General features: G+C 41.0%; 1 protein-coding gene across 2 annotated transcripts; it reads left to right on the plus strand.

The window, feature by feature from the left end:
• The first annotated feature begins 11133 nt into the window (after nucleotides 1-11133).
• YWHAB (tyrosine 3-monooxygenase/tryptophan 5-monooxygenase activation protein beta) lies at nucleotides 11134-27322 on the plus strand. Of its 2 annotated transcripts, none has more exons than XM_063297136.1 (6): nucleotides 11134-11285; nucleotides 16354-16655; nucleotides 20062-20185; nucleotides 22086-22249; nucleotides 25058-25153; nucleotides 25582-27322. In XM_063297136.1, exons 2-6 carry the CDS (start codon nucleotides 16362-16364, stop codon nucleotides 25636-25638), a joined length of 735 nt encoding a protein of 244 aa, XP_063153206.1. In that variant the 5' UTR covers nucleotides 11134-11285; nucleotides 16354-16361; the 3' UTR covers nucleotides 25639-27322. The 2 variants fall into 2 exon arrangements, with proteins under 2 accessions (XP_063153206.1, XP_063153207.1); XM_063297137.1 differs by having other exon boundaries at nucleotides 11158-11177.
• Nucleotides 27323-27571: the final 249 nt, after the last annotated feature.

Here is a 27571-nt window from a genome sequence, read left to right on the forward strand (position 1 = left end):
ACATTCTTTCAAAGGATACACTAATCTCTGCATAGTACTGCTCAAGTCTCCCTATCCGGATTTCTCTCTGATTTGAATGAAACTCAGATTTACCTGAAATAAAAACCAATTGTTTTTCCAAATAATTTACCTTTAAAGTCATAGGGCCCTTCAGATTTTCTGGAATATAGCAAAGGAAACAAATCTGTTTTCTCTGTAATCTTCCTTTGCTGGGGATGGTGGGGGTGGTGCTAAATTCAGAGTCATCTCACGAATGATACTGCATTATTTCAGAAGTGTCAGTTCATGTTTTTATGGATTTGCTTAAGGTATTTTCCAGATACAAAGGTCGAGGTTGGTGTTGTTACAGAATTGTATCTCCTCTGGGCATGAGCAGCAAGATTATGAGAAAATGGGGAGCAATGCCAAATGTCAGTGAAGAACCAGCGGTCCTATGAAGCCTGAGAAATATTTCCCCAGTACAGAGCTGAATGTCTGAGTTGGAATTATGGCACAGTAGAAAAAGCAGGTGTCCTCACACACCACAGACACCTCTTGTAGTGACCACTAGCACTTTGTGAGTCATGCGCCCTTCCTTTGCCTCTGAGATTGGATTTGGTTTTACTGTACAGCTCTTTTTACCCACCTTCATCTTCACTACAGGCAGAAAAAGAGACATGTTTCTCTGGGAATCATAACTATGCGTAGCAGGGAGAATTTTCTGAAAACAGCCAATATATCCTGCAATCACAGCCTTTTAGAAGAGTTCGTAGTTTTCTTTCTATATTGCCCTTCAAACCTCAATTGGGAAAATTATCCAGAAAATATAATCTTAAGTGTCTGGCTGCAACTTCCATACTGTTTTTTCTCTCTTTCTTCTTTCCACCATTATGATCTCCCCACTACTGCAAGCAGCTCAGAGTAACTAGGTTCACCTTCCTCCTTTCAATCTCACAATCTCAGCCAGATAAGTAACCAGAGAGTCATCAATCTGTCAGACTTGCTAATCACTACACCACAGTACTGGCTCTCTCACATTTGGTGGCCCTGGGCAACACTGAACAATGAATTCCTCAACAATCCCAAGTGTTGGCATTAGTGTTATTAGGGCCAACCAAAATAATACAAAAGAGTCTGCAGGTTTTTGACTCCTCCAGAGTTCTTTTTTCGTAGAGATCTTACCAAAATCAAACAACGTAATATGCCACAAAGGCTAAGAAGCTTAACTAGGAACCAGTATATTTCCCAGTCTAAACCTCAATCGCTGGAAGAAACATTAACAATCTCAGATATGCAGATGATACCACTTTGATGGCTGAAAGTGAAGAGGAACTGAGGAGTGTCATGTCCCCCGTTGCGATGTAAACATACATCACAACGGGGAACATGCCTTTCCGGTGAAGGGGAGGAGGGAGGAAAGAATCAGTGCTAATCCCATAAGCACTGAAAGACAAAACAGATAAAGGACAAAGGAGCCATACCGTTGCCCTGACCCGGGAAGCCATCATCCTATCTCCCTGACATCTCTGCATTACCACGGGGGACACACCTCTCCTGGACACAGGAAGAGGACAGAGGTAATCAGCGCTAATCCCCCTGATCGCCCATCGAGACTCCGGAATTGCCCCCTGATCACCCATCGAGACTCCAAGTTCACCGTCGGTCAAGACTTTGGGACAATGGGGGGTGGGGAAGGATCAGGTCCGCACCGCGGGTATTTACCGGCTACCTCGCACGCCATGTGCTCATTCCCGTCTTTCTCCGTGTCTGCATTCTATTCTTAATAAACCAGATATACTTAGCCCTGGCTGGTGAGTCTGTGTTTTTTTTGAATAAGGCAACCATCACAAGGAGCCTTATGATGAAGGTGAAAGAAGAAAGTGCAAAAGCTGGTTTGCAGCTAAACCTGAAAAAAACCAAGATTATGACAACCAGCTTGATTGATAACTGGCAAATAGAGGGAGAAAATGTAGAAGCAGTGAAAGACTTTGTATTCCTAGGTGCAAAGATTACTGCAGATGCTGACTGCAGTCAGGAAATCAGAAGACGCTTAATCCTTGGGAGAAGAGCAATGACAAATCTCGATAAAATAGTGAAGAGCAGAGACATCACACTGACAACAAAGGCCCGCATAGTTAAAGCAATGGTGTTCCCTGTAGTAACATATGGCTGCGAGAGCTGGACCATAAGGAAGGCTGAGAGAAGGAAGATCGATGCTTTTGAACTGTGGTGTTGGAGGAAAATTCTGAGAGTGCCTTGGACTGCAAGAAGATCAATCCAGTCCATCCTCCAGGAAATAAAGCCAGACTGCTCACTTGAGGGAATGATATTAAAGGCAAAACTGAAATACTTTGGCCACATAATGAGAAGACAGGACACCCTGGAGAAGATGCTGATGCTAGGGAGAGTGGAGGGCAAAAGGAAGAGGGGCCGACCAAGGGCAAGGTGGATGGATGATATTCTAGAGGTGACGGACTCGTCCCTGGGGGAGCTGGGGGTGTTGACGACCGACAGGAAGCTCTGGCGTGGGCTGGTCCATGAAGTCACGAAGAGTCGGAAGCGACTAAACGAATACACAACAACAAAACCTGGCTTCTGTGGCCAAAATCAAGAAATTCCTCTCTCGCTTATTGTTGGGAATACTATTTTGTTCTACAGTACTAGAGACAAAACACATGAAACATTCTCAAGCATTATGCAGTAGTGAATTATATCACTACAGTAAGGAACAGGGTGATGTTGGATGATGAGTAAGAAGAGGAAGAAAAGGTCCAACTTTGTGGAAGCAATACAGTGTTTTCACAAATGCAACCCATTTTTCTTACACTCATTTCCCTACTATTATTTTTAATGGCAACATTTCCCCTAATGTTGCCATTTGGTACGGGTTTTTTTCACTTGCAAACTGAATTTAAAAAATGGGGAAAGTGTGGATTTGGAAAAAGTCAGTCTGGTTTGCATTTAGGTTTGGGAAATACAAATTGAGCAAGTTTGTATTTGTATTCTTCCACAGCTCTGTTTGACAAGTGGGAAAAAATGAGTGAGAACAGAGTGAACTGTGCCTAAATTGATTGATTGATTGATAGATACTTAATACTATTAGTGATAGGTAATAGTGTTGTGGTATGATTATTTGATAGTAAAACAAATAAATAGCAAAACTTTTCATAACATTGTAACTAGTCGGATTTCTATAGCTTCCTTCCCACTCAAACTGTCATGGCAAAACTAAATGCAATGTAAGTCCCCTTGATCTCTGAAATAATGCTGATTGTAGCAGCAACATATTCAATAACTTCAGGATATCTGACTACTTGGGAAGATTTTGGCATGTGTATCTGTCATGAGACAAATGAAATAACCTGTGCCAACGGTTAGATGCACTTCTAGAATAGCAATGCTTGCTAAATTAAAAAAAATTAATTGAAAAATAGCTGGTAAAGAATGATCTTAGGAATGTCTGGTGCTGAGTGCAAAGCCAACTCAATGCAATTTTTTTTTAAAAGCCTAACTCAATCCCCATAACACCATTTTACACAAAGGGCAAATGTTGTATGTTCTATATAGTTTACTCAATTGTTCACTAGGAAATAATAACAGGAAGTAACTCTTTTTAAGGATGCACACACATGTGCCTATCATATTGAGACACATGTCTATCATTTTTTTAAATGTTGGACTAAATAGATCAATGTTTTTCAAATTTGGCAACTTTAAGATGTATGGACTTCAGCTCCAACTTCAACTGGCTGGGGCATTCTGGGATTGGAAGTCTACACATCTTAAAGTTGCCAAGTTTGGAAAACACTGCAATAGACAATGCATCTTTCTTCAAACTTGGGTCTTCCGGATGTGTTGGATTTCAGAAGGCCATATTGGTTGGAGATTATGAGAGTTAATATTCATTGCATTTGGAGGACATCAGGTTGAGGAGTCGTCTGTTTAATTGTGTAATTAAACTATGGAAAGCACTGCAAAGAGGTGTGTTGTAAATGGCTTAAAAAGGAATTAGTTAAAGTCAGGGGGGATACATGTACCATTGGCTGATAGTCCAGATGTCTCTGTATCACCAGGTCCAGAGGCAGTACACTGTGGGAGAACATGTTGAGGGTGTATTGTGTTTCTGCTCTGCTTATATACTTCTCAGAGCTCTTAAACTGTTTGACCCAATTACTCCTTTTCCCGGTCTTGTATAATGTTATTTCCACCAAAAAAAAAAAAAGTCCACTCTGTTGTTTTACACAAGCATCTTCGCAGTGGCAGGCTCAAACTGGGTCCTCGACTCACAAACAAGCAATTACAAATTGCTCCATTAACCCCAGGATATGCCCAAATTACCCCCTAACCCCAACCTTTGGGATAATTACCTTCAGTTTAAGGACTACTGTCTCAGAGGCTTATCTGTTTGGCCTCTAGTTGGACTTTCAGTCCGATCCAGCAAAATCTTTTTTCATCTAGTAAAGCATTATATATAGTTGCTTCTCTAATGCACTAATAAGCATAAGCCTTGCAAAATATTCATCTCATATAGTATCGCATCTAACACACTCTTAGTAAATTAGCTTGTCCCCACACAGTAATTAGCAACAGGAAAAGTGCATAATCAATCAATTTTTCCCATATAATCCAAAGTTCACTATCATCAGTCACCTTCTTTCAACAAATAGGTTTTCCTGTTATGATCTCAGATCTCCCTCCTATATGGCTCCTGACACCTGAAAAGTAATTTCTAGTGGGGAAGATTATTAGTCTTCAATTATTTACCAGTCTCATTTTCATTCAGTCTAATGGGATTTTCTGGTAATTAAAACAAGGGGGTGGGGTTGATGACACCTGAGAATAGCTGGATTCTTTGCAAAGATTACACTTCTTTTAATCAATTTGTATGCTGCATCCCATATTGTGAATGGAAAGTGAAGGTTTTAATACATAATGTTATCCAAGTGTGAAGCCACAAGCTGATTTGCTATCATGTTCTCCCCTGGAAGAACATTCGAGGATGAGTCTTCAGAATTAGAACTGGCCAGAGACTGGTTCTGCTGCATCCTGGACACAATCTGGGGCGTCCTAGACCTTTTGAAGGCAAGGTTCCAGATCCAAACCTATGATAAATCAGAAGCCTCACTAAGATTAGGGGAAGGTGCCAAAGCGTCCTCCAGCTGCAGACAGTTAAGGTCAAAAATGAAAAGCATTCAGCTGGGCTAAAAACAGGCCTTCTCATGACCAAACCCCTTACTTGAGGAAAGACACCTATTCAAGAGGGGGGAATTCTTTCTTTCTAGATGGCCTAATTATAAGTAGCTGAAGTTGTAGTTTTTTTTTAAAAAAAAAATCAGATTAGAATCCTCTAGTTAATTCACTGCAATCTGTAATTAACAACACATCTGCGTGAGTAGAACAAAACCAATTAAAGGGATCTAGAGGCAGATGCTTCAAGTCCAAAAGGGCAAGTAAAGTTTATTAAGGACGTTACATGCCTAGGAGCATCAGTCTTCCTATCAAGGAGAGGAGTAAATAGGGAGTCCTTTGCTGCTGTGTCTACTCCTAATGCCAGTGGGAATAAAAGGTGGAGTTGGTGTATCTCCCACACTAGTTTGGGAGTGACCTCAGGAGTTCTCAATTAGCCCCCAGTTTCCAGTAGCCACTGCTCAAATCACATCTCTAGTCTCCTATTGACTTTCTCTTGATTTGATGAAACTCTAGCATGCAAACAAGTGACTGTGAGAAGGCAGCAGAGAGATACAGAAACCTCTCAGTTTTGCTAACTAACAAGGGCATCTTGTTGGATGTTGGATGTCAGCCATCCTGAACCTACTGCCTTCCAGATAATAGGCAGATGCCAACTGCATTATAGGCAGAAATCAAGTGCTTCAATTCAACCAAAGCAATATTATTCTTCCATTAGCCAGGGAACCCACATCTTTAAACCTTTGGTTGTCTCTGGAACACCTATAACGTTATATCAAGTCCCTGTAGCTCTCATAAATGGCATTCGTGGTTATGTTAAGTCAACAAAGTAATTTTGCTTTCAAAAACCCTTGCATTAAAAAGGATCTGGTACATTCTCACTTGGCTGTTGCTTACAAAGAACATGATTGTGCTTGCTGAGGTTGCAACAATGGCCTCAGTAAGAAAAATGGAGTTAATATTTTATAAATTAAAACATGTTATTAGGATTGTTCGCTATGTAAAGATATTGAAGTGGTGGACAGCTTCTGCCTTTTAGGATCAACCATCAGCAGTAAAGGAACATACAATAGAGCAGCCATGAAGGCCTTGAAAAAATATTCAAATGCCATGATGTGTCTATACCTACAAAGATCAGAATTGTGCAAGCCATGGTATTTCCTGTGACACTCTATGGAAGCAAAAAGTTGGACTTTGAAGAAGCAAGATAGGAAGAGTATTTAATGCTTTTGAACTTTGGTGTTGGAGAAGACTCCTGAGAATACCATAGACAGTCAAGAAAACAAACAAATAGATCATCAAACAAATCAACCCAGAGCTCTCACTCAAGGCACAAATGACCAGCCTCAAATTATCCTACTTTGGACACATTATGTGAAGACCCAGCTCTCTGGAGAAGGCTCTAATGCTGAAAAAAAAAAGATGGAAGGAAAGAGAAGAGGATGACCAGCAGCAAGGTGGATAGAGTCAGTTACAGTGGTGATTAGTGCACCATCGGAAGAGCTGAAGTCCAGGTTATGGACAGATCATCATGGAGAAAATCTCTCTATGTGGTCACTAAAGAGTCCACAACAACTTGATGGCACATAATCAATCACTATGTAACATACCCAGTGAGTATTGCTGTTTCAGTTTTATATCCCAATTTCTATAAAGGAACATTTTTGTAGGTTTTTTTAAAAACTTATTTGAGATACTAGCAGCACTGCATTAAAATACAAAAAGAAATGTTTAGGACAGGACAGCCCCCGCCTATAATAGCTTTCTGAGATTTTAAGCCAACATTTTCCAACCATCTAGGCTTTGCTGCCATCTGCTGGACTGCAACGATTCTGCAGAGATGCTACCACAAGCAAGTACTGTGCTTTACAACTTGTCCTGAAACATTTACTGTGGTTCCCAGTGAATACAAGCATGGTAATTTTTCACTGCACAGATTGTCATCTTCTCAAGGCAGAAGACCCAGCCCATAACATTTTGCTGCCGGAAAAAACCTTACCTGTATTGGCAGGTGAATTTAACTCTACACTGATGATTGGATAGTATCTTCCAGGAATAACAGACTCATTCAGGAAGCAGAGGACACAGTTGTCCATTCTGCACATCATACTAGGCCAAACTTGGCAGGCTGAATGAGCATCCTTGGGGCTTATTTGCCCTTGCACGGTTCAACAAGGAATGGCTTAACATGACTGGTCCAGCCATTTTATGGCAAAAATAGTTCTGCCCTCCAACTGAGGGAAACGCCTGAAGGCCTCTACCCTTGCTCTCTGACATCTATTACCTGAGGCCATTCACAAAATTGTTGTGGTATCCAGATCAACATCCTCTGAAGCTACCTTAAATATGTACTGAATACAAAAAAACATCCTTTATAAAATATATAAGGTTTTTTTTTACGGATTGATAGATTTACTTGAAATTCTACAATTCCATGCATTCTTTTGTAAATATTCGCTCTTGGTGGATCTGAATTTCCTGGTTCAGCATATTATCCATGAAAATATGTAGTTTTGAATTATCTGCACAATCTGAGTCATAATCCATCACGCACAAGGTATTTTCTTTGGGCTACTGCTCATTTCAAAGCACACTGGAGCTTTTGTATTCTCAGTAAAATGGGTTTTGAGCTTGTATAGACTTGGAAGCCTTTATGCCATTTTTTTCAGATTAAAGGAAGTTTAAGGGTACAAGTTTTCTTTTCTCTGTGTGCTACAGAACTTCCCCTTTCGCCCATCTCTCCTACAGACTTCTGTGCTCCTGAAATCAGGTGAGCGCTGGATGGAGATGAGGGCAGAGGAGGAATCTGTTTGCTGTTAGATGCTATTCCATGGGCAGAGAGGTGATATTGGCCATTATACAGATGCACAGAATTCAAAGGCTGTGGAATCCAATGGTCTTTGTGCAGGAATCCTCAGTTGATGGCTGATTAGCCTCTGCTTGAACGCCTTCAACCAAGGGGAGCTGTTCCTGGCTAGTGTGTTGGTGGGCTGGATACCAAAAAAGGTGAATTTATTTATTTATTTATTTCTCACATTTCTGTACCACCCATCTTGCAAGAAACTCTGAATCTTAAAGAAGACACCAAGACACTCACAATGAATAAAGATTTATTTAAAAGGTCCTCATACTTACAGTGCCGAAGAATCCACTCCCAGGCAACCAGACTGAGACTGAGAGGTGAGGATGGTCTTCCATGGAAATATGATGGAATGTGAGGGGGACCTTGGAAGACAGGGGGGGCAGGGAGAGATGCTGCCTAGGAAACAATCAGATAAAACGGGGAGGAGCCCACAACAGAATAATGGCCAAGAAAGAAACTTAGAAAGGGCCCACCCTAATTACTCAGGAGTTTAATAGCAAGGGCAGGAGATTTGTACTTTCAGACTTGCAAAATTGGTATCAGCCCTTCCAGGTAAACCAGACAGGAAATGTGGCTAGATGAGCGAATTCTACTTTATTGTAAGGTTACATTAACAGAATCTTGCAAGTCTGAAATTACAAACTTGAGGACCACGTGTAATCTTCTACTGATGCCCTACTATAGTATTTCCCTAACACTTTGCTTCCCTCAACTTTGCTGCAGCGGTGTCTGCAGGGAGGGGGTCAAAAGTCAACATGGTGGTCACAACCATGCTATCAAAGCTCTGTGCATAAAAAATGTGTGGGGCTTTGATTGCATGGTGTGGCCACCATCTTGACTTTTTTACCTCCTGTGGACACCCCTGCTTTGCTGCATTATTATATGTCTAAGCTCATTCTAGCTCTTCTTCCTTCACCTGTCTCCCCTTTTTCAGTGCGACAGTCCTAAGAACTTTCATGGCTATTAATAAATAGGTAGGCCAATTGCAGCAGATTGATCAATCTTCTCTCAAGCACAGCTGAAGCATCCAGTTTGAGGAGGAGGGATTGCTTCCTGTTCTCCTCCAGACAAAAGCATGATATTATGCTAGTTAGACTGGGCAGGGGCAAAGTAAGGGCACTACTGAGGTTTCCCCCTAGCTCAGTAGAATCAGGCAGAGGGAAATCAATTTATTTTGCATTTACAGGGTGATCTGCTGTAATCAACTGGCAGAAGAAAAGGACTCTACCTGAAAGTCTAAGCAAGCTGGATTTCTTCCAGGCATAGATTTTCTCCACCCACATCAACGTTTATCATGGAAATATGTGGCTTTGTTCGAGTAAGGAGCTTTTACTTGGGAAAGGGCACTCCCTTAACATGGAGGCTTATCAGGGCTCAATCATCTTTCAGAAGCATGAATATCACCCACCCAGATTACTAAGAACTAGGCCACAAATCTAGATGACAACATAAAAGAGGAATTTCTCATTAGCCTAATAGGAAATGGACAGCTGGTATATGGAATCCTTTTCTACTCAGGCCAACAGCTGCCATGCTCCATTTTCTTTCCTAAGGGTGGTCCATTTTTAGGTTTAAATATGAGAAAACGATTTCATGTGCCATTTAAAATAAAATTTCTAGCCAATCTGATTTGGGCAGAGGAATTCTATGGGGTTGAAGAAGAACATGATGCAGAGAAATGCCTTCTTTTATCCTTGCTTATCCCATAAGCAAGGTACAAAGTAGAGGGGAAAGGAACAAGTCCACCCTTTATTTTTATTATATCACCATCCTGTCCTTTTAAAAAAAGGAGCCCTAACCCTGAAAAGCCAAACAGGGTCAGACCTATTTAGTACTTGGATAGAAAACTGCAAGGAAATCCCAAGGCCACAGGTTCAAGTAGAAAAACATTCCAGAAGGCAACTATTGCAAAAACCTTTGTACTATAGCCCCAAAAGACGCCCGTGTCCATTTGCCACCAGGGTCTAACTTCAAAGAGAGAGCATTACTTTTACTATGGCTTGTTTGCTAAGCCATCATTTTTAAAAAACTCAGCTTAGTTATATGTGAGTTATATACTACAGCCTGCCTAGTGGGATCAACTGAAACAAAGAACATAGCTGTTTATTGTTAACAGTGGAAGCCACCCAGAGCACAACTGGAAACCAGGAGGAATGTTCTGTGATTGGCAGGTTGCTTCCCCCATCTAGATGCCCTTAGCCTGGACTGGCCTACAGCTGACATGTCTGCTGAGAAGGATAAGAGCCACCAAGTGTACTTTTGGATCAGAGATACCACAGAAGGAAACTTCCCCATGCAAGGCCGTCATCTTTGAGCTCCATCCAGGGGACCTCTGGACCAGAAGGCAAACCTCGCCAAAAGGGACTCCCCATACTATGTAGTAATCGGTAGAAGAGGAAACAGCTGCATTTGAGAGAGCAAAACTGTTCTTGGGGTTTAGGCATCCAAGCCGCTCCGGGAGAAGTAACAGCGAGAAAGAACAGGTTGCGTCTGTGCTAGAGCCACAAAATCTGGGACGCAAAAATCCAGATGACCGCTAGAGGGAGGCGAGGGCTCAGTTTTCTGTCTCCCTTTGCTGCCCTCTAGTGGCCGCCCTGGTGGTCTTCTCTCTGGAAGGGCAAACGCTCCCCGGACCTCCACAAGCACTACCTTTCGGTCCCGCTTGGAATCGGCTGCAAAGATCCAGCTGCAAAGCCCGGGCAGGCGGAGAAGCTACCATCGGGAAAGGCGAACAGGAGAGCGCCCATCTTCCCCCTTGCTTTTCCTTTATCATCTTTCGGGAAACCCCACACCTGGGCGACCTGGCCCAGGGAAGGAGGGGGCTGGGCTAAACAAAGGAAAGGGCGGTGCCAAACGAATGAGAGTTCTGGGGCGGCCAAGAACGGGCCTGCACAGCGGGAGGATGCACCTCGTGGAGAAACCCACCTCCTCAGCCTGCCCCCAGCGCAGACCCACAAATGCACACACCCGTTGCCCTAACTACGGAGCAACCTCTCCTCGGCTGCCGCCGGCCCACTCCTTTCCGCGGTCCGGCTCGCCCAATGGGCTTAGCGGACAAGGAAAGGGGGCGGGGAGGAAGGAGAGGCGGGTCCGTGCCGGAAAAGGCGTGACCGTGGCGGCGGAAGTAGCCGCAGGAGCCGCAGGGTGTGTAAGTGTGGTAAGAGGGAAGCGGGTGGTTGCGCGCCGACACGCTTGCTTCGCCCGCGATCCGAGGCCTGAACGCTCCTCTCGTTTTGCCGCGCTCGCACCCAGTCAGGTGAGCGCTGTCCCGCCAAAACTCCCCCCTCCAAGCTTCCCCCGCCCTCGCCGTTGAGCGGTGGCGGCTCTTTGCCCTTCCCCCACGTAACGGAGGGGGTGAGCGGAGCCGCGGCCTGCTCGGTTCCGGCTGCTCGACCCTGCTGGAGGGCTCTCGGATGGGCTCTTCCCGAGGGGCAGAAGCGACGTGTCCGCGGGGTCTCCCGACACGCTTCCCCCGAGGCTGCCCGGCTAACGGCACGGGAGCGCCGCCTTTGAAGCGGAGGGGAGGGGGGATCGCCTGCTCCTCCCGCGCTGCTTTTGCTCCTGTTCCGCTGCTCGAGCGAGGCTTCCCGGGAGGGGTCACCTAGCTTGGGAGCGCCACGCCCTGGCTGAGTCACCTTCTGCTGCTGCTGCTGCCCGGGCATGGGCGTGCTCACCTGTGCGTAACAAACCGGAGACGGGGCTCTTCGTTCCTGGCGCCGCTTCTGGGAGAGGCATGCTGCGCCCGCAGAGGCCCTTTGCGGTTTCGTGGAGGGCGGGCCTCTTCCACCGTAACCTTTCTGTCCGCCCTTTATGCTTTGTCCCCCTGGAGCGGTAGGATCCCGGTTCCTTGAACCCCGTGGTTTAAATGGCATCGCTAGGCTCCGAGGTAGTCCTGGAACAGAATTGTTCCTATCACGTGTGCATTCTGAGTTGGTCTGTATTTCTAATTCAGTGATTTTTAGAAATGAGTTTGCATCTTACATAGCACCACAGAAGAGGTTATCGTTGCATGCTGTTGTAGATTCAGATTATTAATACAGGATTCCCATTAGGAAAAAGAATAGAGCATGGACATGTCTTCAGACCAAATGGGCAGCTCTTTCCCAGCTGGGTTGGAATGATAAAGCAGATTGGATCTGTGAGGATGAGAGATCCCAGTGCAAATTTGAGGAACCAGTTTTAAAAGGTTGCACTTGCTCCAGAATTGTCCTTTGGAAATTATCAAAATTGAGTATTCCCCATGGTAAACCTTCCCTTAGTCTGAGAAGACTGTGTAATCTGAAATGAAAGCCAGTATCATCTAGAGCAGGGTTCCTCAACCAGGGTTTTGTGGAGCCCTAGGGTTCTGCAAGAGGTCACTAGGGGTTCCCTGGGAGATCACAATTCATTTAAAAAATATTTCAAATTTGAGCAACTTCACATTAAAGAGGTAAGTTTCATTCTTTATTTTTAGTTTAAGAACACTTAACGCATATATACAGGCCTACACATGAAACGAATATAATAATTTCGTATCTTCTGGCCTATATTTGAGCCTGAATGTGCAGGGGCTCCCAGAGGCCTGAAAAATATTTCATGGGTTCCTCCAGGGTCAAAAGGTAGAGAAAGGCTGCTCTAGAGTGTCTTGGGAGATGGCAGAACTTGGCCTTCTCCAAGTTTAGAGACTGAGCAGGGCTGGGCCTGGTTAGTACTTGGATGGGAGACTACCAGGGAATCCTAGGGCTGTAGGCTAGACTTGGAGATCAGAAAGCATCCTAGAAGAAGACAGTAGCAAACCACTGCCATACTGCTGCCTAGAAAAATTGATAACTTCTTCACACAGTTATCAATTAGCATAATTTACTATATATAGAAAGGACATGTTTCTTTCGATGCTAATGCTGGTAACGCTATAATCTAACATAAAGTATTGTGAACTACTCCCCTGAGTGGGGGAGACGGGCGGTAATAAAAATATGACAAATAAAATAAATTTTGTAAGATATGAGCTATCAACCATAGTTAATTATTCACTTGATTATGGTCAATAAAGGTCACACAACATGTGCAAGAACTTGCTCTTCAGTAAAGATAAGGTGACTAATTGCCACACTATTGGAATAGGCTTCAGGGATATACTGTTGCATTCCCTGAAAAGTCACCACCAGCCGTGCAGCCTGTTGGGACAGCATCACATTATCTGCAATATCTGTCAATACTGCTGTTGGTCTTGCATCAGCATGACTGTGTGCTTGAAATATGAAGGGAGCAATCTTTGCCATTAACAGAAATCTGCTGGTTGTTTTTGCAGCTTTTTTTCTCTTCTCTTTCTCTCTTGCTTCTGCTGGAAACAGATTTCCTGAATTTGGTAGTTGATTGTTTGATTTCCAGCACCTGTGGTCTAATGGTGATCTCTGACTGTTGGACAAATACTTGTCTTGCTATTATTTAAATTGGGTTGGAATTGGTTCTTAAGAAAACTAGGATTCATTTCTTTTCTGGATTTTTAATATCTAGAAATAAACAAGGACCTAATTTTCCATAATTAAAAAAACTTAAATCCATTTTAGTGTATTAAATGAGTCAGATTTCAATACTACTTTTCCTTTTTTGTGGTGTTTTAAGTATTGTTACTGTTCTGAATGTCTGATGTGGTTCACAGAAATGTGAATCTGGGTTTTTAAATCATGATTACCCATAGCTTATAGAATAAGCCATGACTGGCTGTGTTTGCACAACATATTAGACCATGGTAACAAACAAGGTCAATGTAAGACATAGAACAATGGATTTAAGTTATGGGAAGGCAGATTCAAATAAAATGTTAGGTTAAAAACTCTAAGATCAATAGCAATTTGATATCCAATTATTTATTTGGTGTTGTGTGTTATAGCTTGTTTTTGTTTTGATTGCAAATATTTTTGTTTTTTATTTTGGGCATTTTACTATGCTGTGTTTCTGTGCTATTGTAATCTGCTGTAAATCTGAAAGATTTGGCAGCATAACATTTAAAAATAATAGTACAACCAGTTGCCCAGGGAGGTAGTGGGATCCATTGGATGTGTTCAGATAAAGGCTAGAAAGCATTGTCTGGGATGCTTTAATTTGGATGTCTGCAATGACCTGGTTGTTGGATTTAATGACTTTAGTGGCCCCTTCCAACTTAGTTGGAACCTTGACCTATTTCATATACAATACAGTAGTATGCTAATCCAAAATCAAGCAAATTATATAATGGCTAAATAAATTGTGTCAACCCAGCCAATAAAATATCCATGAATGGTATTTCCACAACTGAAACTGTAATGTACCTTCAAAAGCTCCTGTAATCAGTTTTGAATATCAATTTTAGTGATCTTGAACAAACTCCTATTTTGCTAATGGATTCCCTCATGTCTTTTCGGTATCTATTAAAAGGTGTTAAAATATGAAATGCATTCTGTATTTCCCTTAAGCAACTGCCAGTTTCCAAGGAACTGACCTTGATCACTTTTCTTGAAAAAGCAATTTAAGTAATGGTTTTGAAGTTTTGAATCTTTTTGTTCAGAAATCTCTTTCCATACACTTTCCCATTTATCAGACTGTTCCTTCAGTCATCAAGCCTGATGTAGCAATAAACCACCTCTTTTGAAACAATGTATTGTCTCCTGAGTCTTTAACAAGTTCTGTTATAAATTATATATATTGGGAGCAGACCTATTATCACAGTAAAGCATAAAGTGCTGGAATTCCTGCAAGGCATGAAATTAGGCAATTTAAAAAAAAAATCTCCAAGCTCATTTCTTTTGATCAAAAAACACTATTTCTGGTCATTCATATGCTTTTCTCAAAGACTCTAGATACCACCTAATGAAGTACAATATTGTACATTGTTTATACTTTTTGATTGAGGAAGAATGGCATATACTTAATCATAAAGTAACCAGTAACAATAAAAACAGTGTTAGCAATTTGTCACATTTACCATTTTGAAAATATGCAACTATCCCTTGTTAGAATGGTTCATTTTCTTGCTTCTATACTTGATTGCTTCTGATTGAATTACATAATTCATGAAAAGTAATTATCCCAGAATAGGAAGATATAAACAGCCATGACTGTGAACAATTCAAGTCATCTTTGTTTCCCTTAATGCAGTGGGGATTGTAAGCCTTAAGTACCTCAACTATTATTTCTAAAGGCTAGCAGGGTTTAACCTTTTTGATTCCTACTTCCAGAAACAGTGTCTTGGTTTTGTACTCCCAAGTGAGCAGAGAGGACAATTAGGATATCTATTAGCTGCAATCCTTACTCTAAAATTGGCAGCAAACATGTTGCATTCCATTCTGAGGTATTCCCAGATTTTGAAAACCTGTTATATCTTAATTCCCTCTTCATTCTTAGGCAATGCTTTGAAGGTTTGTACATATGCATGTACTTTTTGGTGTGGAATTCTATTTCCTGTTTCTATAGCTTCAGATACGAACTTGGAACAAAGAATAGGTCACTGAATATGAAAAATATAAGGCTGTCTGCGTTTCAGTCTGGTTTTGATTTTCTCTTAATATTTTGGAACACAAATCCAGGCAGCTCTTACTTCTGCCTGTTCTATATCTCTGTCACTGGCATATAAAGTTGGGTCCATAAGCCTTCCCTGTTGTGGAAGGGAGACGTGTTATTCTATCATTGTAGGGTATCTGCTATCAATTAGGTCTGTTTTTCAGTTATCTTGTTCTGTTTCTTTAAGCTGGTTAGATTCCAATTCACAGCAGGCTGGCATTCATCTCTTCTTTTATGCATAGTGCTTGGATCTGATGATCCTAGCAAATAGTTGGAAGCAGTGAACCAAATTCTTAGAGATGTGGTCATGATAAAACAAGTATGCGGTATAACAGTAGCGATTTTTAATTAAAAAAAATCCTTATTTGTCTGGTTCCCTGGTTCAAGCTCAGAAGAAGCTACCTGTGTACTGAACATGAAACTGTTGTCAGTGGATTTTTATTGCATACTTGGATAAAGCGATTTAAGCAGTTGACTGTTGTCTGTCAGTATGAGACGAGAGTTACAAATCCAGTATGTTTTCCTGTCTTTCCCATGGCTTAATGGACACTTTTATTCTCAGTTTTCAGACTTGGTGTTAGGTGTCAGTCGCCTTGACATTGCAGACTTGTGACTTTATGTCTTCTCTGGGAAACTCAACCTCTCAGTGTAATTTCCACACTATTGATGAGCAAACTTTTCTCATTGTTTCGGCTCAGACTTAAAAGTATATTGCTTTCACTATTAAAAATTTTTTCCTATACCTTTGGAGGACACTGATTATGAAATATACAATATACGCTACTTAGATTTTCCCCACTTTTTAGGAATAACGATGGATAAAGGTGAGCTTGTACAGAAGGCCAAACTGGCTGAACAGGCAGAGCGCTATGATGATATGGCTGCTGCCATGAAAGCTGTCACTGAGCAGGGTCATGAGCTATCCAATGAAGAAAGGAATCTACTATCTGTTGCCTACAAAAATGTGGTTGGTGCTCGTCGTTCTTCCTGGCGTGTCATTTCCAGCATTGAACAGAAGACAGAACGGAATGAGAAAAAACAGCAGATGGGAAGAGAATATCGTGAGAAGATTGAGGCTGAGTTGCAGGACATTTGCAATGATGTTCTGGTAAGAGTCCAGTTGCAATTTTTATCATAGCACTTCCTAAAGTATACTATCTCTAAAAGTACTTGTAATGTTGGGTCAGTAGAATAGGTTTTGTTCCTTGTTCGATCTATATAGTTCAACAGGAAAAAAATTGTAATTAGTTTGCCAAAAGTAATCCTTTAAGGCTTAATATGTAACTTATGCACTTACATGCATTAAAAACTGATTGTTATATATACTGTATAAGACCTTTGGAGATTTCCGCTTGATACTTGGCAGATATCTACTCAGAGGAGTTTAGTATGACCCCCTTTTCCCTCAAGTAATTTTGTTTCTTTGTTTCATCCACTTAATCAATAGAAGTGTATTATAAGCTGTTCATCCGATAGTGGATTACTCCTCCCAGTTACTCTGCTAGATAGGCTCAGACTTTCAGATTTTCCTGAAGAAAGAAGTGGCCATTTCTAATTCCAGTCCTTTCTGCCTACCTTTCAAAACTGCCATCTTGTATATTTTATTTTGCCTTTCTTTTTCTAGTTACTTTGTCTTTTCCTCAATCTCTTAGCACGATCAGAGCATGCACAGACAGCCTAATGCTGTCTCTGTTGGAGAGAACCCCTCCAGCATCTGAGATAGTCACATCAGGGATCAGGTGGGGGCTCAAGAGGTATGATATCCTTCAAAAGCAATCAGTGGCGGTCATGGCAATAAAGATAACTTGCAATGAGCTTCCTGACTCCTGGAGCTGAGAGTTGGCTCATCTCTACACTAGGAAGTCAGATGATTCCAGCAATGGACAGAACAGAAAAGTATTCAAATCTATTCACTGACTTCGTTAAGAGTATCCCAGTATACTTAAATGTACTGATGGGGATATACAGCTAAATATGAGTTTCCTCTGCTCATTGCCTAAAGATCTGAAGAAGAAAGAATATACATCCAATCAATGTGATGCTGAGATAGTTCTTCCCAGCATACCTAGCGCCTGCCAACCTGAGGATATCATAAGATGGGAACTGCTTTTTTTTTTTTTTTGCTAAGCAATGCTACCAAATGACCCTGCTTATAAAGGGAGAATGCATATGTGAGCAGAATACAATTGACACGTCTTCCCTCTCAGATTCCCTTAGTCATGGTCAGATACCCACTCACCATAACTTCTTGCAAGTGGAGAAGATGCAAGTTGCTGTAGAAAACTCTGGCACTGGGACATTACTTTCTGTCCCCATATGAGGATTTTGTGGGCTCTGCATCTTCTTTCATTAGTTAGGAGGAAAGGCAATATTGTGGCAAATAAGAAATAGCATCCTATTCTAGATACAGCCAGAAAATTGACTTCATCCAATTAAGAAATTTCACAAGAACCTAGGGATCAAGGGGATAGGGCCAACCATTCTGATAGATCTCTAACTTGACTCAGACAACAAGTTTTTCTGAGTGCTTCCAACCCATTGGAAGTCTCCCTTTCCCTGAACTTTTCAACTTGTCTGTCTTCTCTGTGGGCAACCAGTGTTGGAATCCCTCAAGGTGCCCCTAGTTGATGCCCAAGTTGTTACACTGGTAATCTGTATCATTGTATATAAGAATAAGGAAGACACACCAAAACACCCAGAACACTGGAGGACTAAAATCCATACTGTTCTAGTTCATTCTATCAGAACTTAAGTCATATAGCTAAGTCATCAGTAGTCTAGCCTTGTAGAAATTCTGAGAAGGCAGTGGCCCTGAAGGAGAGCGTTAGCTTTAAAAAAAATGTGGAATGTGTATTCCAAGTCTAAACTTTTAGAGCCATTTCTTGTAGAAAAGCCTTGCTGATAGCCATTACCTTGACATGCTGGTTTTCAAGAGTCAAAGTCTTGTCCTCAAGAATATCTCCCAGCCCTATGGCTGGATTACACCATAGTGTCCAAGGTTATTTCTTGTTTCACTGAAATTAGCTCCTGTCATTTGCTGTAGTCTGAAGTCAGTGTTAGAAAAGGCACGGCACAAAATGGATATTGTGCAGGCTATAAAAGGCTACCAGACCAGAACCTCTGAATTCAGACTCACTGACTACCTCTATATGTCCTTGAAAGAAACAGCCCTTGGTTACAGAGTTTCCATGCCTTTAGGCTTGCTGTGTTATGCTATTGCCCTGTCTATGGAGGTCAGTCATGTTCCAGAGGGGGTCATGGCCAATTCTAGATGAAACATTACCACCTTGATTACTTTTAATATTCCTCTAAGAGATATGTGCAAGGTAGCTATGTGGTATTTTACATTGTTTGTCAAACTATTTTTTTTTTAAAAGAAGTACTAACATGCTTCTTTTACTTGGGCTTTATGAAGTAAAAAAAAATTGAATGTACACATGTTGATTTTATTATATACCATAGGCTTTTATCCCAGAGGCTGCTTTCTTTATGTTGTGATTTTACATTTTTGTAGTGTATCATACTATTATTTGCTGGGTTTTGTTCTATGTACTGCACTCAGTTATAGGTGCATGACAGGTAATTTGCAACTACAACTACTAGAAGTTAAATATTTACACTTCTTTTGAAGTCTCCTAAACAGTCCTGCAAAGAGTAGTTACACCCACTAGTTAGGCCTTATTTAAGACACTTGCACTATTTAGGATTGCTTTGGTATGCCCCACTGTTGGATGCCTTCGTCCACTGTAGGAAAATGGAACAATGAATTCACTGCAAAGGTCCTTTTTCTGTAATGGGGACAGGAGACCCTGCCCACCCAGATATTTTTACAAAGGAGACAGATCTTCTGCAGCTTTGCCTTTGTTTATGTTCTGTTTTCCCTCTAAATAGTGAACTTTCAAGAACATTAGCTAATGGTCCTGAAAGTGGGGTTGGGCTGGTTAGTGAAATGAATGGGGAGAGTAACCTAACGTAGGATAACCTCTCTTCACTGTACATTTACCATGAATGTCATTTTTCTTATGTTTGATTTCTAATAAGATACCTGGTTCAGTCAGTAAAAACTGCTAATTGTGCTTGTTGTGGTAGATTACACTAAATGTTACTAGCAGATAGGCGAAACTATTTATATGGTGGGCTATTCTCTTATTAACGTTAAGTTTGAACCATTAGTCCAATTGTAGTTAAAGTTGCTTTGATTTGCCTGTTTATTAGATGTGTTCATTATTTTTTGAAGGGAGAGGTTTCATCTGTGCGTGTCCATTCATTAGTAAGCAGGACTTGAGTGCCCATATTTTTTATTTGGTGAATACAGCCACCTATTTACTCCGCATAGATCTAGCTTGCGTTGAGGACATTATTAGTCATCCTTCATACTGAACAAACAAAACATCAGAAAATTACTTGCTAAAATTCATTGCAATAAGTAAAATTACTTGCTGAAATTCATTGCAATAAGTAGTGATAAATTGAAGCAACAGCATACATAATTATGTGGTTAATATGTTTTTCAGGAACTCTTAGATAAGTACCTTATTGTTAATGCCACACAACCAGAAAGTAAAGTCTTCTATTTGAAAATGAAAGGCGATTACTACAGATACCTTTCAGAGGTGGCATCCGGTGACAACAAGCAAAGTAGGTGATGTATTTTATATGGTAATGTTTTTTAGTGATGTTCTGCAGGAACTATAGATAACATTTTAAAGGTTTGTTCCAACATTTCAAATTGCAAAATTGACTCAGGATTGTCACATGCTGATAATACAGGAGAGAAGTGGCTTTTGGTTGCATTTATGTCTTCCAAGTTAACCAGTGCTCCCAGTGCAAGGAGAGCTGGAGATCTGACCACAAGAGAAAATGTGAAAGTTCTACTTCAAATGTTAAAATATGTGTGGGAAGCAGAAAGCATGAGTCACTTGTTGTTCTTGTTCTCCACATCTTAACCCTGTAAAGTCACAGATGTGTGGAATAAAATGTGTTTGCTGTATGTATTTATAGAAATCTAATTTTTCATGTACCTTAAAATCTTGGAATGAAGTGGGCTGTGCATATGTTAGTGAAAAGAACATCCCCACACGTTATACTAAGCTATTGATATTTTACTGTTTAACCTGCCCTTTCAGACTGGAACTGGATTCCAGTAATGCTATTTCAAATGTTTCAGCTAAGAGATGGGCAGAAACCTAGGTTAATTCCCCATGCTTCACCTTCCCCCACCCCAGTCTTTTATACCATTGGAGGGATCTGTTAGATCAAAAACCACTATGCAAACAGCACAGCAGTCTGTAGATACTTTTTTCTATTTTGCCCTTTAAAAAATCCTTTTCAGTTCTGCATGTGTAGAACCAAATGCAATCTCTATGTCTTCTCATACTCATTGACACATTTATCTTACTACAGTACTTTTTTAAAAAGATTTTAAGCTTGTGATAACAATTTTTAAATTTAAGATCATGCTGTAGAAGGATTCAGTTGTTTAGGCCATGTTAATTCAGTCCTGTAGGGAAGTCCTCAGATCTTAAAAGCAAGCAACACTGTTTAGACGCCTGTCATGGGTTACGCCTTGCTTGGTTCCCTCCAAACCAAAATCTTCATTATCTTCCCCTCAACACACTTAACGCCCCTGGGATTCAGCAGGTCTCCTGGGCTAGATTCTGACCCCCACAAGCACCACCCCTTCTCTGCCTACAAGAACAAACGGTCTTGCCAGACAATAGAAACTTCTGCAAGATTTTACCTGATGCAGGGTGCAGCCCTGTGATGTACTTTATGATGTGCTCTAATGCATCAATACCAGCCCCGTCTGCTTTTAAACCCCTCACCAGCCGTTTGAAGAATGGTGTTCCTTGAAGCAATCCAGAGAGCAGGGACAGGCTTTATGGTTCTCAGGGTTGAAGCCCTGCAGGAAGACCGGTGACACTAGAAGCAGCTGAGCTTCTGCCACGGCTCTGTGCAGGGAAAGTAGTAGAGGTGTGAAAAAAGGGGCAGAGTACTGACTCTCAGCAGCAACTCACCAGAAAAATTCCAGCTGAGGCGGAGGGTGTGCCCGCAGGGGTAGGGCCAAAAGATGGAGATCCACTCTCAAGGAAACCCCTCCCGTCCTTCTGTGCTGGTGGCCTTTAGGCCTACGATCCCAGTCAGCCTCCCAGTCCCCTCCCTGTTTAGGGACTGTGGAGACTGTAATCCAAAGCAGCCCTACTGTTGCCTTTAATTTGTGGCCTAATTTTATAATAAAAGGTCACTTTGGCGCTGTATTTTGTATCCGTTGACTCAACAGGTGACAGCACCTGGCAGAAAGCATAGCAGTTAAGCAAGTTGGGCCTGGCTAATACTTGGCTTGGAATTTTAAGTACTCTTCCCCAGGAACATTTGTTTTTGGACATACTAAAAATATAACAAATTTGTTTGCTTTTCTGCACCAAAATAGTTGTGAAAGAACATTTAGCTTAATTGTTCTTAAAGGTTTTCATTACTTGTTTCTTACTTGGTTGCTCATATGAAGAGGCATTAAAAATAAACTTATCTTTCTTCATAGCAACAGTAGCAAATTCTCAGCAGGCATATCAAGAAGCATTTGAAATCAGCAAGAAAGAGATGCAGCCAACACATCCCATTCGACTTGGTCTGGCACTTAATTTCTCTGTGTTCTACTATGAGATACTAAACTCACCTGAGAAAGCCTGTAGTCTGGCAAAGACAGTAAGGACTTAATTTACTGAAAACTAAATTTTGAATGGGGAGAACTAGGAGGTACACATTAAGCAGTTTGGGTACTTAAGTTGTTGGTTTGGGTTGGATTAATATTTGAGAATTATAGCCTCTAATGTATTTAAATGAAATACATTAAAATTAAGCTAAAATAACTAACTGGGTACTGGAAATAGGATCTAGACAGCAGTAATCTAAAATGTGCAAACTTTTAAATTCTAAAGCATTCCAATGTTAGTAGCAAAAACAAGGTATGGTTTTAATTTAGATCCAGTTTTATAATTTACAATTTAGATTTATACCCTAATCAACACTAATACTAAGCATATGGATTAAAAGCAGATACATTTACTTTTCATTTTGTTTTTAGATATTGTAATAGAGGAACAAACATACCTAACCAAAACAGGCAGTGCATGTCAGAAGAGCATGCCCTGATCTATTCCAGAGCTTGGGGGAAAAAACCAGGTTTTCAGATTGTTCAAGGTTGGGGCTGTCTGAACTGGGAGTGGGGGGGTTCTCTTTCAAAGAGAAAGTGCTGCAGCAGAGAAGGTGTGCGTTTAAGGTCTCATCTGATAACATTACTTAATGGGACACAAAATGTACCTGTTGTGTCAGATCTTACTGGACAGGCAGAAATGGGAGAGAAGCAATCCCTCAGATAGCCAGGCCCAGTGCCATAAAGGGATTTATAGGTAGTAACCAGCATCTTGAATTGCACCCAAAGCTCATGTAGCATGGACATAGCATAATGTCACATGGACATATTGAGGTATGTCCATAGCAGTTTCCACCACTGTGTTCTGGACTAGCTGAACCTTCCAAGTGGTTTTCAAGGGCAATCCCATGTAGAATGCATTGCAATAATTCATACACAAAGTGACCAAGGCATGTATGACTGTGAGGCAGGATTCTTCTAGAAAAGGGTGCATTTGGCACACCAGATGAATCTGTGTGAAGGCCTTCCTGGCCACAGCTGCCATCTGCTCTTCAAACAGGAGCTGCAAATCCAGAAGGACCTATAAATCAAACTGGTTCTGTATGGGGAAGTGCCACCCTATTCAGAACGAATAATGGAGAACTCTGGCACAGAAAAATATGTACCCATAGTCATTCAGTTTTGTCAGGGTTATGTTTAAACCTGTTCCTCTTCATCCAGGTCCACACAGTCTCCAACTACTGGGACAAGACTTAGGCAGCATCACTGGTCAATCATGGGTCAAGATATACGTGACCCCATGCCAATGGATGACCTTACCCAGCCATTTCATATAGATGTTAAACAGGATAGGTAAGAGCATTGAGCTCTGAGGCACCCCACAAATCAAGGGATATGAGCTGGCTCTCTCCTCACCTGTCAACACTGACTGGAACTGGCCATGGAGAAAGGAGGAGAACCACCGCAATACTGTGCCTCCCACTTTCAAGCCTCATAACCGGTAGAAAAAGATTCCATGCTTTTCAATCAAAAGCTACTGAGAGATCAAGAAGGAATAGGACAGTCACCCCACCCTCATCCAGGTTCTTCTAAAGGTCATCAGCAAGTGCAGTCAATTCTGTGGCTCTGTGTCCTGTCCTGAAACTCACTGAAACGAATTGATAATTGCCCGGAACTATTGTGTTCAACAATGACTTCTTGAGAGGATGTACCACTGCCTCCTTAAGGCAGGTAGAACCACCTTCTCTCACACAGATGTGTTTACCACTACAGTGATCTAACCACACATTCCTCCTAAGAGGCCTTAGCTAACCAGAAGATACATGAATTTAATAAACAAGTGGTGAGACTAACAGTCACAAGGATCCTATTTACTTCCTTAGGAGTCATAGGATCAGACACTTCCCAAGGAACAGGAGAAAACTATTTTAGCCACCCCCTAGTCAGAGTTTTAACTCAGAACACATCTGAACAATTTTATCCATCAAATGGCTAGAGTTTTCTCACAGTGGCCCTATAGATATTTCTATGACCCATCCCTCCCCAACAGGGAATGGCTCACTTTAAACAGGGTTGCTGTCCAGCTATTATGGGTAAGCGAAGAGCAGAAAAATAACTGCTTTTTGCTACTCTTCTCAACACAACATTACCCCCCAAATGGGCTCTTTGACATGCTCGGTCTGGATTACTCTTTGTCTTTCTCCAGTGGTGCTCTATTCTGTCATTTCATCTCCCAAAGCTGCTCAGGAAACTAGGGAGCTCCACAGGATTGACAAACAAGGATAGGTTGCATAGGAGCAATCTGATTCAAAGTCTAATCACACTCTCATTCCAAGCAGAGACTAAGGCTTTGGCTGAACTGCCTACCAGATCCCCAGGAAAAACCCCAGTGCCCCCTTCAACCCATCTGGGTCCGTTGGTCACTTGGGGCAGACCAACTGAATAGGTCCTACTATGGGGGTGGGGAGTGCCAGCAAGCCAAAAAACAAAAAGTGACAATGACCCTTAACAAAGGACTGATAGTAATGTCCCCCACCTTTAATCACATCACAACTGTCCCAAGATAAAAACCAGTGTGCAACTACCTCTGTTTGGCCCTCAGTAGCTTGAGCCGCACCCACCACTAGATCACATGAAGGCAGGGTCTTGGGGCCGCCACTGCCAGCTCAACAATGGAGTTGAACTGCTTAGGCAGGGAGGTGCAGCAGCAATAAACCTGGCTGCTCCCTAGACCCCAACTTCAACCATGTGAGTAGTAGTTCCCATTTAGCTAGCTGTAATTAGCCTTAAAAGTGAATCCCGTGTTTCTTAGTTGGAGATGGCAGAAAAAGCAAGTCAAATAATACTTGAATTTGTTTTAGGCATTTGATGAAGCAATAGCTGAACTGGACACACTGAATGAAGAATCCTACAAAGATAGCACTCTGATTATGCAGTTACTTAGAGATAATCTTACTGTAAGTATCTTTGGGAAAAATGGCTGTGCCAGTTAATTTCTATGGACCTTCATATCTTTAACACTGTTTCTAAATACACAGTTATTTACCATTTATGGGATAGTAGGAGTCCTGTGGAAAATAATGTTATCTTTAGAAAGCTATGAGAGAGAGCATAAAGCTTGATATAGGAAGCATATCTGTATTAGAACACTTAACAAATGTCTTGTCTAATCTACTACAAATCTTCGTTTTCTACTAATGGGCTTTATATACTCATTTCTTCAACTGTATATAATCTCTAGTCTTTAATTCATTGTTAACTGTTTCCCTTCAGTGCTATGCTGAAGTCGAGTCAATATTAAAATAGACTGCCCAGCATCTACTTTCTAGACCAGTGCAATTAACTGCACATTTTTTAGTATAAACATGCTTGTATTTTCTTTCAGCTATGGACATCGGAAAACCAGGGAGATGAAGGGGAAGCTGGAGAAGGCGAGAACTAATGTCTATTGTGCTTCACTATGTGTTCAGTGTCACTCTGTATCCTACACATTATATTCCTTTGTGCGGCAAGCAAAAAGAATAGTACATCGACTTCACAACCTCAACGTAGCAAACTGTCTGTGGGGTAAAAAAAAAAATTGGTTGGTGTTCTGTGTATGTCAAATGGAAATCAGTTGAACAATGGCATTCTGAACCTTTCCTATTATGAACACTTGCATTATGATTACCGTGTTTATATTTTTTTAACTGAACACTGTGATTATGGGTTTTGCGATTGCATTTGACTTTACAAAACTCAGATGACGGAAGAATAGATACAAATCATGTAATTCCTTGGAAGGATTATAATCTGGTATCAAAGTTGTTGACGTACAATTCTGCTGTAAAGTTGTACAGAAAATTATAGAGATTATATTGTGATACTGCAACATGGAAGGGGAACAATCTACTGTGTGGTATTCCAGTTCAGAAGCTCACTTCTGCGAATTGAATAGGCATGTTCATTTTGACATTCCTTGTTTGTTTGTTTTTTTAATAATAATGCTGGACACACTGCTTTTTAGCCAAATGCTCATGTAATTTTAAATCTTTTCTGAGACTTCAGTTAAAGCCAAGGGGAAATGAAAACCTAACTTCCAAATGCTTAATGGTGGCAGAAAAATTGGCCCTTGCCTTTGGGCAGATAGTCCACCGCTCTTACCATCAACTCATTTTCCTTAGTAATATGGGCAACATCATTTTCTTTAGTAGTATGTTATACATTTACCTTGCAGACTAGTGGATTAACATGGAATTTCACCAGGATTTCTACTTTTATGGCTTTATTAGTTGCAGAATAGTTGTGTGAAATATAATTCTTTTCCAGTTTTAAAAAGTTAAAAATAATTCCTTCCAGGAAAGAAACCTGTATCTTTAAGTATCTGAGTTCTTGGTACAAATTGTGTCTCCCCTGTTGTAATTTAAATTAGAGGTTCCTTGTAATTGGGTTTAATTTCTGGCAATGGTAGAAGTTAAAATATGCTGGAGGACAGGTCTCACTTAGATGCTGATGGCCTATTGCTGCTATAGTTTCTTTGCTATGAATATCTGCCACTCCTGGTCCAAAACAAATATCAGGCTCATATATGACATTCCCCATAACTTCCTTAGAGATATAGATCATAATATTTAATTATATACAAATTTGTCCAGTCAAAGATTGGAATTCAGTAGTAGTTGCATGAATAATGCAGTGAAAGATTAGAATATTCCTCTTATTGGTCTTTTCAGTATCGTTTCTCTGCTTGTGACATTCCACTTGGCTTATAGAGTCCATCTGTCTGTTCAACTGTTTGCTGAAGAGAAAAATTCATGCACTGACTTCAAAATTCCCCTCTACTAGCTGAACAAATTGTGCAGTTTTACTTGGCGCTTGATAAATGCAATAGTGAATGTGGAATCGAGCCTGTCTGTATATCTGGTAGCTCTTTTTGCATTGTTTCTACTGACCAGTATTTTGCCTAAAGTTTGCTTCTGTGATGGTTGTATTGACTAGCACACATGTGGTTGTGAGAATAGTATAGCAAAAAGAAATACCTGGTTATCGATGTACTAGATTTGTGTATGTCTTTTAAACAGTTCTAGTTTCACCCTACACAATCAGGAAAGTGTAAAACAATTTAAAAATAAAAAGTTTTATCAGTTTGTAGTTTCTCTATTTTTTTTTTTTTATGTTATCACGGTCATTTGATAGAATTATGGCTACATTCAGTATGATGGAATGGCTATGTTATTTTGGGACCCTGACTATACTGATTGTATTAGATTATACAACTGATGTACTTCATGTGTAGGTGATGTCTATGAACTGATTTTTCTATTGGTCTGAAATGATTTAAACTATTACTATTTCTCTGTCAGCAAAATATTGAAATTGGGTTTTCTACATGGAAT

This window comes from Candoia aspera, chromosome 3 (assembly GCF_035149785.1).
Source record: "Candoia aspera isolate rCanAsp1 chromosome 3, rCanAsp1.hap2, whole genome shotgun sequence".
In the NCBI taxonomy this organism is placed as follows: domain Eukaryota; kingdom Metazoa; phylum Chordata; class Lepidosauria; order Squamata; family Boidae; genus Candoia; species Candoia aspera.

Excerpts from the sequence above, each read along its gene's own strand:
- YWHAB (XM_063297136.1), top strand. The coding sequence starts at position 16,362 with ATGGATAAAGGTGAGCTTGTACAGAAGGCCAAACTGGCTGAACAGGCA. Across the intron at positions 20,186-22,085 it reads ATCCGGTGACAACAAGCAAA|CAACAGTAGCAAATTCTCAG; the intron begins GTAGGTGATGTA and ends CTTTCTTCATAG. Across the intron at positions 22,250-25,057 it reads CCTGTAGTCTGGCAAAGACA|GCATTTGATGAAGCAATAGC; the intron begins GTAAGGACTTAA and ends AATTTGTTTTAG.